We start from the raw sequence: 12,973 nt of genomic DNA, 5'->3' as shown, positions 1-12,973 counted from the left end.
CCTGATTTTGCATGAAAGACAATCCAGTGGGACTGTCAATCCAAGTGCCACCCCTTCTTCCTGCTAAAAGTTGGGAGTGAACAAGGTTGGACTAAACCAATTCTCCCTCTATGAAATTTGACCCTCAAGGAGAGATGCAAGGATGGAAAGTGGTCAGAGCCAGTCTGTCTCATGACCACACCAGAAGTACTGGCCGTGGTTCCAGGACTTGTGATGGTTAATATAAGGTGTCCACTTGGTTGGATTGAAGGATGCCTAGATGGCTGGTGGAGTACTATGTCTGGGTGTGTCTGTGAGGGTGTTGCCAGAGAAGACTGACAGTTGAGTTGGTGGCCTAGGAGAGGAAGACCCACATCCAGTGTAGATGGACACCATCCAATCAGCTGCCAGTGCAGCTAGAACAAAACAGGCGGAAGGAGGTGGGATAAGTTTGTTTGCTGAGTCTTCAGGCTTTCATCTTTCTTCCCTGCTACATGGTTCCTTCTGTTCCTAATGTCCTTGGGCATCAGACTCCAGGTGCTCTTTGGCCTTTATACACTGGGACTTGTACCAGTGGCTTGCTGGGGGCTCTTGGGCCTTTGGCCTCAGACTGAAGGCTGTACTGTTGGCTTCCTTTGTTTTGAGGTTTTCAGACTCAGAATAAGCCACTACCAACTTCTTTCTTCCCCCGTTTGCAGACAGCCTATTGTGTGGCTTGGCCTTGTAATCATGTGAGCCAGTTCTCCCTAATAAATGCCTTTTCTTATATACATACATCCTATTGGTTCTCTCCCTCTGGAGAAGCCTAACACAACTTGGATTTCTGGAACTATGCTGGCCCTGTTCTTAACATGGATGGGTAATTCAGACTTTTTCACAATTCTATGAGTTAACTCCAAAGCCTTCCACAGATTCATTTTTTAAACCTTAATTAGCTTGAGTCTATTTCTGCTGTTTGCATATGTAGAACTCTAACAGATTCCTTTCTGGGAGCTAAATACCAGACCTTAGTTCTTCTCTATGTCCTCTCAATGTGCTCCACACAAAGTAGGTGCTGAATAAATATTGGTCAGTTAATAGTCTGAGGAAATGTACTGCAAGCTAAAATAGCTTCAATTGCTTAGCCATGCATTATTTTAATTATTTATTTTTTTTTTGGAGATGGAGTTTTGCTCTTGTTGCCCAGGCTGGAGTGCAATGGCACAGTCTCAGCTCACTGCACCCTCCACCTCCCCGGTTCAAGTGATTCTCCTGCCTCAGCCTCCCTAGTAGCTGGGATTACAAGCATGCACCACCACGCCCGGCTAACTTTTTGTACTATTACTAGAGACAGGGTTTCACCATGTTGGCAAGGCTAGTCTTGAACTCCTTTTAAAGTGATATAAAAATAGAGAATAGAGCACAAGGGAGACCTTTGGGTACTGGAAATGTTCCGTATCCTCCTCTGAATGGTGGTTACATGGATATATGTAAAAATTCATTGTGCTAAATGCATGAGCTCTGTGTATTTTATTAAAGTTATACTCAGTTAAAAAGCATTCATTCATTCTAGCAAATCTTTAATACTGATGTCTCTTAAGACTGATATTATTAGAGTTGAAGAGTTAGTTACCTGCACCAATACAAAAAACCTTTTCTTCCATCTCTTCCAGACATTCTTACCGATGGCCCATAAATACCTAAGGGAAAGGAGAAAGACCAGAGCTGCATTAATGCATGAGTGAGTGAACTGTTGAACACACTTTGCCATGAGGCTTGGTACATATAAACAAGGAAATGCACATGGCTCAGGAACAGGGCACAGATTTTGGAGCCTGTGGTTGAGCATAAGCAACAGCAAGCACTGTTCACTTCCACTTACAGGAGGAATTGAGGCCTATCGTGAGACTTAGACTCCTTGACTGATTCCAGAAAGCACCTTGGTAAATGTTATGCTGCAACTTAATTTGTGTACGCGCTAAAAGTCTTTTAGGTAGGGGAACTCCTGAAAGACACTGCACACAAAAGAAAAAAGAGGGTGCTAAATCTCACAACTCTTTTGCCTCTTGTCAAGTTTCATTCAGGAAAACCTTCCCTTGTTTTCTTTTGCTGTATTGCAGGTGTATTACAGGGAGAAATGCGGGTACATTACAGGGAGGAAGTTCCAAGTCAACACAGGAAGTTCTCCCCACTTCCTTCCTCCTTCTCCAAAAGCTCTTCTGTTGAAAGAAATTAATTTTTTATACAGGAAAATAAAATAAAAAGGAGGGTTGAGAACTACAGAGGCAGAGCTCAAAGCTATCTGGATATGTTAAGATAAGTATTACTGCTTTTTTTTTTTGAGACGGAGTTTCACTCTTGTTGCCCAGGCTGTAGTGCAATGGTGTGATATCAGCTCACCACAACCTCCTCCTCCTGGGTTCAAGTGATTTTCCTGCCTCAGCCTCCCAAGTAGCTGGGATTACAGGGATGCGCCACCATGCCTGGATAATTTTGTATTTTTAGTAGAGATGGTGTTTCACCATTTTGGTCAGGCTGGTCTCAAACTCCTGACCTCAGTTGATCCATCCGCCTCAGTCTCCCAAAGTGCTGGGATTACAGGTGTGAGCCACCGCGCCTGGCCTAAGATCAATATTACTAATCAATTCATGTATTATCCTATCTGCTTTGTGGATTGTTACACATTGAACTGGCACCAATCTAGGAATCGAGGCTGGCATTTTTCAGGCTCTATCCAACTAAGAAAGGAGAGATCTGGTCATACTGAAATACATTCAAATACTAACTGAGTTCTAAAACTGGCTTTACCTGTTTACTGTCCTCAATACCCACTGGAAAACTTCCAAATCCTCACCTCACCTCAAATCAGACAGAATTTCTGCTTTGGAACATAATGAAGAATTCACCTAATTAAAACTTTTCCTGCCTGACAAATTTCGGGGGCCCTTAAGAGTGGCTGGCAGCGGCCGGGCGCGGTGGCTCAAGCCTGTAATCCCAGCACTTTGGGAGGCCGAGACGGGCGGATCACGAGGTCAGAAGATCGAGACCATCCTGGCTAACACGGTGAAACCCCGTCTCTACTAAAAAATACAAAAAACTAGCCGGGCAAGGTGGCGGGCGCCTGTAGTCCCAGCTACTCGGGAGGCTGAGGCAGGAGAATGGCGTAAACCCGGGAGGCGGAGCTTGCAGTGAGCTGAGATCCGGCCACTGCACTCCAGCCTGGGCGACAGAGCCAGACTCCGTCTCAAAAAAAAAAAAAAAAAAAAAAAAAAAAAAAAGAGTGGCTGGCAGCCAAAATCTACTCAGACCTTCAAGCCAGAAACCCAGGAGTCATCCTGGGTCCTTCTGTTTCCTCATCCTTATTCCTCAATAGCCAAGTGCAGTTGAGTTTTTACCTCCTGGGGAGTTCCTCACGGCTCCGTCTTCCCTCTTCCCACTTCCACTATTTCAGTCCCCACCCACATTTTTTGCTTCCATGGACAATTATAGAGGAACCTCTTAATTGGTTTCAGGGACACGAGAATGATTTTTATCCTATTCTTGGAAATGAGACAGAGCTTACCACCTGCAAATCTTATCATGCCTTTTCCATGCTAAAATTCCTTCAGTGCCTACCCTCTTCCCCTGCCATTTATATGAAAAGTGCCTCAAACTTTGGCCTCTTACATTTCATTTTCATGATTGGTCCCACATCTGTTCACCTATTCTATTGATTTACTTGATATTTTTCTTTAAATTAACTTACTTAACATGAATACATTTATTTTGAAAAGGAAACTATATTATAGGCTTGATATACTAATTATACATTATGTAGCACACATTAAAATACATAAATGATTACACTTGTCCCCCAGCACCTACAGGGAATTGGTTCCAGGACCCCTGCAGACACCAAAATCCACAGACGCTCAAGTCCACGCCCACATAAAATGTCATTATAAATATTTACATATAACCCTTACATCTTTTTAAAAAAGGAGGTGCAGCCGGGCAGTGGCTCCAGCCTGTAATCCCAGCACTTTGGGAGGCCAGGCAGGGGATCACAAGGTCAGGAGATCAGGACCATCTGGCTGGCACAGTGAAACCCCATCTCACTAAAAAAAAAATAAAATTGGGCGTAGTGGCAGCCATGAGTCAATTACTCGGAGGCTGGGAGGCAGAAGAATGAGTGTGAGCCAGAGGTGAAGCTTACAGTGAGCAGGGTCCAACACCTCCAGCCACCAGAGCGGCAGAGCCGGAGCTCGTCTCAGAATTTTTTCGCAGAGATAAGTCACTCATCCTTAGGCGGAGTGCAATAAGCATGATTTCCCTCCTGCAGCCTCACCTCCTGGGGTTCAAGTGGTGTCATGCTCGGCCTCCTGGTAGCTGGGATTACAGATGTGTACCACCATGCCTGGCTAATTTTGTATTTACAGTAGAGCGAGGGATTCCACCATGTGGCCAGGCTGGTCTCGAACTCTTGACCTCAGTTGATCTGCCTGCCTTGGCCTCCCAAAGTGCTGGGATTACAGGTGTGAGACACCTCGCCTGGCCCCTCCCATATATATTAAATCATCTCTAGAATACCTATAATACGTTGTACAATGTAAATACTATGTAAATAGTTGTTCTACTGTATTATTTTAAATTCACATTATTTTTTATTATGGTATTTTTATTTTTCATTGTTTTTCCCCCCCCCCCAAATATTTCCCATCCATGGTTGGTTGATTTCTCAGATGTAGAACCTGTGGATAAGGAAGGCCAATTATATCTGATCCATGCTCGTCTGTATAACATTCAAACAATCTAGTGTACTATCAGTGGCATGAATGCACTCGGGAAAACCTTAGCCTATAGGGACAAAGTCCAGCATCTTGACCTAGCCTAAAAAACTTTTCATTTTCCATCTCTGCTTACACCTTTGACTTGGTTCCCGCACATTGTATTATCTACATTGTGTATCTGTAATTCCTGACCACACCATAAAAATTCACACCTCTGTAACTTGGTACAACCTATGCTGCCTGGGATGCCTTCTCCCTGTTCCTCATGGGAAAACTCATATTCTCCCTCACTTTAAACCTTTACTTTGATGACATCATCTCCTAGGCCTTGTAGATAATTCTGCTGTTACAATTATCACACAGCTTTAATTTATTTGTGGTTATATTTATTGTTACTATTGAACTGTGAGTTTCTGGAGGGAAGGAACTCTGATCCTGCTTTCTAAATACCTAGCACAGAACCATGTTCTTCTTTCTGAATTCCTATCAGTTCCTGATATATGGTAACTGGTCAATAGACATTTGTTATAGTTCAGTTGGTTTTAAGCGCCATGCTCTTGAGAGATCAGAGCGATCTTTCTAAAGATTTCTGATGAGATTTTAAAACACTGCATACAAAACATGTAATCCATTGCCAAGTTCTTCAAGCTTGCCTTCCCAAATGTACCCCATATCATTCCATCCCTATTGCAACTACCCAGTCAAGTCACCATCAACACCACCTGGACCATGACAGGAGTCTGCTAATGGACTTTCCTACTTTCCTTCTTGTGTCTATTCTCCATTCATCCTGCGGTAGCTAGACTGACCTCTTAAATGGGTAAATCAGATCGCCAGTATGCTTATTCTAAATATGAATGGGAAACTATGGAAGGGTTTTAAAAGGGGGGGGGATACAATCATATTTCTATTTAAGAAGATCTCACTGGCTGCTGGATAGAGAATACACTGTAGGAGGAAGGGGGTGGCAAGAGAGAAAGCAAAGAGATCAGTGAAGAGCTGGTCACAGGGGCTCAGGCAAGAGAAGTGATGGCTGGACCAAAGCTGAGGCAGGGAGCATTGACCGGATGACTGATAAGTTTATCAGCCCTGTGCTGCGGCTAAGGCCGGCGCAAACAGCTCTGGGGTTACATAGATCATCTAGCTGTCCTGGTCAGTGCTTAAAATAATATATTAATGTATTCATGGAATAAATGGACATAAGAGGGAGGTTCAGCCAGGGCTAAGGAGAGAGATTATTGGCTTGTAACAGTTAAGAGTATAATCTTCCAGTTCTAGTTCTACCAGTTACTGTGAGATGTTGGTCAAGATGCTTAACCTCTTGGTGCTCCGTAAGACAGGTCAATAATGGTTCCTCACTAATAGGGCTGTTGTGAGGATTAAATGAGACAGTGCTTGTGAAGTATAAGCATGAGGCACGTCAGGAAGTAGATGCACAATAAATGTCAGCTTTATTACAAAATCTCTCTATGGGCAGAGGAAAATGTATCATTTTAGCAGCAAACAATAAGTTAAATATGTGAAAGGAAATCTTGGACTTAGGTACGTAGGGAAGTAGATGATGTAAAAAATCAAATTCAGGAAGTGGGCAAGAAATTTTGTAGTTTTTTAAGTAATGACTAGCAAGATTGTAACAGCCTCACACTTTTCTGGAATTATATCTGGCAGCTACTAACGCTTTCTCTTTACTTTGCATCCATAGAAAGAGATTTGCAACAGTGAATACAGCTACAACATCTATTGTGTATATAATCATAATACATGAGAATAAAAGTAGAAGAAGAAGTTCATAGAACCTATTCAGTGTAATTCATATTGAATCGTTAACTACTTCATAATAAAAACAATAACTACTACTTAGTGAAGTGTTACAAGTTTTCTGTGCTGTGCCAGGCACTTTATGTGAATTTATTACACTCATCTGGAGGAGTTAAGAGCTTAAATGTGGAGATACGTTACCCAGATTCATGTGCAATCTTGGGCAAATAAATTACTAGAGTTATCTCTACTTTGGTTTTCTCATCTATACAATGGGGATAATAATAATGGTACCTACCTCAAGGGTGTGAGGATTAAAGTAGAAACATAAAGTGCTTAGAACAATAGCTAAGTTAAAGTAAATACTTACTATTAGCTATATCATTATATACTATTATTCCTGTTTTACAGTTGAGGGAGCTGAGGCTAAGAAAGTTTAAGTAACTTTCCCAGGTTCCACAGTGGATAAAGGACACAGTCAGAAATTAAACTCAGAAAGTCTGACTCTAAAGCACCCTCTTCTTCACACTCTTCCTCCTCCTTTCTAGATGACAAACTTTGATTTCTTTTTTTGAAGTAAGAACATGAGTCACGATTCTAATTGAACAGAGGGGATTTCTGGTTAAAGGCTTCTGAATGGGAAAGCTGGTGGGATCAGAGAAAAAACAACAATTTTCCTTCGGAAAGTCTGCTTGAGGGAGGGGCTTTCCCTCTGAGGTTTTCCCCAGAATTTATTGCTAATTTGGCACATACCAGAAGGTGTCAAAACCAAGAAAAACTGAGGGCTGAGATGTACTGTTTCTGTCTAGTCAGCTCCGGCTCTGCGTTTTCTTGGGTGGAAACATGCTCATTAAATGGGATGCACAGTACCTGGAGCAGATGGAAGTTCTGTTACTGCAGACATACAGGTGGCTTCCCTCCTAGCTCCTCACACTACAGGCAGATCTATTTGTGTGGGCATTAGTGGCCCTGAACTCTCTGTCTTCAGGCTGTCCGGATATGTGGAAATCTGGATTTACCAATAGATAAAGCAGCATTCTAATGTACTGAGAGGCAGTTTAGACCAGTGGTTAGATCTCAGACTAAAGGAGAAACACCTAAGTGGAAATTTTGGCTCTGTCATTAACTTTCCTTTGGCTTAGCTGCCCTGTGCCTCAGTTTCCTTAGCTGTAAAATGGGGATAACATAATAGTTACTTTATAGAGTTCTTGTGAGAACTCATGGGGGTGATATGTGTCAAGCACTGAGCATGCTCACTGGCACGTGGTAAGGACTGGATAAGTATTATCGTTGTTGTTATGTGTGCTACTATTTGTAGTAGTAAAAACAGCAGTCCTCACAGTGGCTCACACCTGTACTCCTAGCACTTTGGGAGGCCGAGGTGGACAGATCAGTTGAGGTTAGGAGATTGAGACCAGCCTGGTCAACATGGTGAAACCCCATCTCTACTGAAAAAAAAAAAAAATTAGCTGGGCATGGTGGTATGCATCTGTAGTCCTGGCTACTCAGGAGGCTGAGGTATGAGTATCAGTTGAACCTGGAAGCAGAGGTTGCAGTGAGCTGAGATCATGCCACTGCACTTCAGCCTGGGTGACAGAGCAAGATTGTCTCAAAAAAAAAAAAAAAAAAAAAAGAAAAAAAAGAAAAAAAAAAAAAAGCAGTCCTAGTAGAAAGAGTAAATAATTACCAACTTTGCAAAGGGTTTCTCTTTGGATTCTTTATTTGAACTCACATTCAACTTTTGGGTGCACATCTGTTGAGAAGGAAAGTGAGGTACACATGTCTGGGTTTGGAGCTTCAGGCCATATTTTGCATCATGATTTGAACGTATCCTCTCTTATGACATTTTTGTAAAATTCTTGCTACTGGGTCACTGACATTCATGTTATTCACTGGGGACATTTTAGTTATATGAGAGGCCAGAGAGAGCAACCTACAAGGGATTAAAAATATAAGAGGAAGATTCATCTGTGTTCAACTTAAGTTCCAGGGATCCCCCAAAATTGCTGAATCATGGAAGACCACCGTGGCCTGAGTGTCCCTCTGCTCTGGGACTACTTGGCAGGGTAGCACCCATGGCAATGCTTGCAACTTTTCATTTGAATAAAAAAAGGGACAGTCTTCTCTCATATGAAATTTGTGAATTTAATGTGAATTAGTAACATAGCTCTCTTTATTAAATATCTACTCTTGCAACTGTCAAGTATACAATATATTGTTATGAATCATAGTCATCATATTGTACAATAGGTCTCTTGAACTTATTCCTCCTTGTCAGAAATTCTTCATAAAAATTTCTTATAAGAATAGAAGTCACAGTGAGACAAGAACCATGATTCCTACAGGGATGCTTTTGTCCTCTTCTTGGGTGTGAAGGAGAGTATGCAGAGCAGGCAGACTCCAGGTACCTCAGCTATCTTACAGCAGCCCAGCAAGAAGAAGCATGGGCTGGGGAAAAGTACAAAGAATAGATAAAAGCAAATAACAATGATGATTACAACCAACACCACTAACAACAATAACTCTTCTATAGCTGTAGCTGTTACCATGTATCAGACCTTGTTCTACATACTGTACATGTATTAGCTCATTTAGTCCTCACAACAACCCTACAAGACAAACACTGTTGTTATTTCTGTTTTATGTTGAGCAAAATGTAGTCCAGAGGGGTTAAGAAACTTGCCTACAGCTAGTAAGTGGTTGTGGCAAGAATTTCATTCCAGGCAATTTGACCTAATTGGCATTTAGGGATAATAAAGAAGACAAAGTAGAATCACAAAGATATTCAGCTAATTCCAAAGAAGGCAGAAAAATAGGAAAAAGGGAACAAAGATCAGATAGGACAAACAGAAAATAAAAAGCGAGGATGACAAATAACAAAATAAGTTTAAATCTATCAATAATAACATTAAATGTAATTAGGCTAAATATATCAACTAAAAGGCAGAGATCTTCAAATCTGAGTTAAAAACTTAGACCGCATTCTATGCTTCCTATAAAAAATGCACTTTATAAAAGACACAAATAGGTTAAAAATAAAAAGATAGAAAAAAAGATTTACCATGCTAACACTTTTTTTATTAAAAAAACTGGAGGGGCTATATCACTGTCATACAAAGTAAATTGCAGGAAAAGAATATTGCTGAGGATCAAGAAGATTATTTCATAATGATAAAGGAGTAAATCAATCAAGAAGACATAGCAATCTTAAATGTTTATGCAGCTAACAACAAAGCTGCAAAATATATGAAGCAAAACCAGACATAACTACAAGGAGGAACAAATTTAAAATTGTAGTAAGAGATTGAGAGCTTCCTCTAAATGAATGACAGAAAATCAGTAAGGATATAGATTATTTGAACAACACTATAAACTGACTTGATCTAATTGACATTTATAGATAAGAAGTCAACAAGGGAGATAAAATGAAACACTGAAGATATTTAATTAGTCTATTCCAGTACCCTGGTTTTAGAGTCTGTGCCAGAAAGAGTGGTGTCTTGGAGACCTATGAGGAGGAGAGAAGTGCGATGATTTTGAAGAACAAGAGGTCTAGAACAGTAGCACAGCTAAAGAAATGGAAGGGGAAAAGAGATTTTAAGAGGATAGCCGAGTGTTACAAACTGTATTCCTTTTGAAGTTTTTAAAAAAATACAAGGATAATCAGAATTGCTGCAAATTACTCCTGGTTGGTGGACTGTGATTCATTGAATGAATTAAATGTGGAGCCATGAGGAGCTCTCTATTTTAGTCAAGCTTCAGGTCCTCAGTTAAGGTTGGATTGAAAGCAATAACTGTGGACCCAGCTCTAATGCTTGCTCTGACTTGGGCAAGACTTTTAACGACTTTAAGCTCCAATTTCTCTAAGTGTAAATGGGGGTTCATTTATTCACTTATTCATCTAAACAATAAATAATTCACTGGACTTTTGCTACATGTCAGTGTCTGTATGAAGGTCCTGTGAAAAAAGGGGACAAATTTCCCTTCTGACAAGGAACTCACAGTCTAGTGGGAAAGACAGACAACGAACTAACAAATAAAGAAGTATATGATATAAATGAAAACAGCTCTGGTGAAAACAAAACAGAGTAAGAGAGAGAGGGAGGACACAGGTGGGCCAGGTAAGGCTTTCTGATAAGGTATAGAAATGTTGGAGATCTGGGTGAAAGAGAAGGGAAACAGCCGGGACAAGGGCCTTCAGATGGGGGTGTACTTTGTGCCTGGGAGGAAGAGCAAGGAGGCCAATGTGGCTGGAACAGTGATCAAGACCAGGTAGGCAGGGTCTCGTAGTCATGGTAACAACATTGGCTTTTACTCTGAATGAGATGGGGAATCACTGGAGGTTTTCCTGCATTCGAGTGGCAGGATCCGACTTGCGTTTTTTAAATAAAATTCCCTTGCTTCATGGTAGGAAATAGAATACTGGGAGGCAGGGGCAGAAGCAGGGAACTGCTTATGAGGCAGGAGCAGCAAGTGAAGGGAAGCAGCAATGGAGGCTTGGAGGCCAATGGTGATATGGAGGCAGGGGTGAAGGGTTGAATTCTAGATTTATCTTGAAGACAGAGGGAAAAGAATTTGATGATGGCCAGGTTTGGTGGCTCATGCCTGTAATCCCAGCCCTTTGAGAGGCTGAGGGGGGAGGATTGCTTAAGGCTAAGAGTTTGAGAACCACCAAGGCAATATAGTGAGATCCCATCTCTCTCTCTCTCTATATATATATTTTTTGTAAATCTTAGCTGGGCGTGGTAGTACATGGCTATAGTCCCAGCTACTTGGGAGGCTGATGTGGGAGGACTGCTTGAGCCCAGGAGGTCAAGGCTGCAGTAAGCTAGGATTGCACCTTTGCAGTCCAGTCTAGGTGACAGAGCAAGACCCTGTCTCAAAAAGAAATACAAAAATTGATGGTGGATGAGGAAGAAAAATGTCAATGATCACTTCAAGGTTTTTGGTCTGGGTATCTGGGTGAAGGGGGGTTCATTTATTAAGATGGGAGAATGATAATACCTACTCCTTGTGAGGCAGTTTCAGTGATAAAATAACAATGGATGTGAACGTACTTCCTGAACTTGAAAACACCATACAGATAAAAAAGATGAAAATTAGAAAGGCACCTAGGAGTTGCTGATTCTCAAATATGCCCAGATACTAACATTTTGAGATCCAGAAGCAGTGTTGATTTTTCCCATTGACACATTTCTATTCAATAAAGTTATTCTGAATGGCCCAGTGGCTCATTCAAAGAACCACAGTGCACACCAATATTCATAATTCCCAGTGATGCTTATGTTCCTTTTATGTTTACAAAAACCTTAATGTGGAAACAATTTATAACCTCAGCTATGCTTCTTAAAAATTCCTTTTTCGTCTGGTCATGGTGGCTCATGCCTGTAATCCCAGAACTTTGGGAAGCCAAGGCAGGCAGATTGTTTGAGTCCAGGAGTTTGAGATCAGCCTGGCAAAACCTCATCTCTACCAAAAAATACAAAAATTAGCTGGGTGTGGTGGTGCACACCTGTGGTCCCAGCTACTTGGGAGGCAGAGGTGGGAGGATGGCTTGAGCCTGGGAGGCAAAGGCTGCAGTGAGCAGAGATCAGGCTGCTGCACTCCCGCCTGGGTGACAGAGCCATATCCTGTCTCAATTTTTTTTTTTCCTTTTTTTCTTCCATTTTCTAAGCTGTGACATTGCTCTCGTATTTCTATCCTCCTTTACACAACTGGGCTCAGTAAAACTATTTTAAGTTTAAATGGAAAAAATATTGTAGTCCATAAACATTTTTATTTTCCCTGAATAGTCCCTTAGGCAACTACAGTTGTTCACCCCTGATTTAGGCCACATTGGGTCTGATGGTGTTATTAAGGCATCCACCGTTCACTTTTCAGAGCTATTTTAAGCTCTCTTGGTGTATTTCCTGGCAGGGGTAATTTTAAAATGGAAGTCTAGCAATATGAAATAGCTATGGAACCTGTCAGAAGTGAGCTACATATTTCTTCTGTCATCTGTAGGGTCAAGGTAGCCTGAAATATGTTAATAATTTTACAAACAAATCAACACAAAAATTCCCCAATCCAAATCAGTTAGTTCAGTTTCCAGCAGAGTGAATGAAGAAAATGTGGGAAATGGAAATTCATCCAATAGGGAAAATAATACCTGTGTCAAGTGGTTGTTGTGGAGAATAAGTGACAGAATAAACTTCCTAGTACAATGTTTCAAAGGGGACTTGAATGTGGGTTGAGGCACTGATCATCTTTTTAAAGGAAGTTGAAAAAAAAGCAGTTTAGAGGACAGATACGTTCATTCATATTCTGTTCTCTATTTTCTCTCTTTGATCTGCCCTATCCCCTTTGTCTCTCTCTCTCTCTCTTTCTATGTCTGTTCTGCTCACTCATGTGCTGGTTCCTTTAGCAAATATTTACGGAGTATTTATGAGGCAGGATTTTGCTAAAGATGCAGATCTTTTCTTGTGTACTACAGAAACCTAACTGAATTA

At 41.2% G+C, this 12,973-nt stretch overlaps 1 protein-coding gene across 3 annotated transcripts in view; it reads right to left on the bottom strand.

Annotated features, from left to right (window-relative positions):
- CADPS (calcium dependent secretion activator) overlaps positions 1-12,973 on the bottom strand; it is a 494,204-nt gene that overhangs the window by 172,011 nt on the left and 309,220 nt on the right. For all 3 annotated transcript variants that reach the window (XM_009200417.4, XM_009200423.4, XM_009200406.4), the window contains exon 9: positions 1,592-1,658. In XM_009200417.4, the coding sequence (XP_009198681.3) occupies positions 1,592-1,658 (67 nt within the window). The remainder of the gene's footprint in view (positions 1-1,591; positions 1,659-12,973) is intronic.

The sequence above is a fragment of the Papio anubis genome, chromosome 2 (genome assembly GCF_008728515.1).
Source record: "Papio anubis isolate 15944 chromosome 2, Panubis1.0, whole genome shotgun sequence".
NCBI lineage: Eukaryota > Metazoa > Chordata > Mammalia > Primates > Cercopithecidae > Papio > Papio anubis.
The sequence above is the reverse complement of the archived record's forward strand: the minus strand, read 5'-3'. Positions and strand labels throughout refer to the sequence as shown.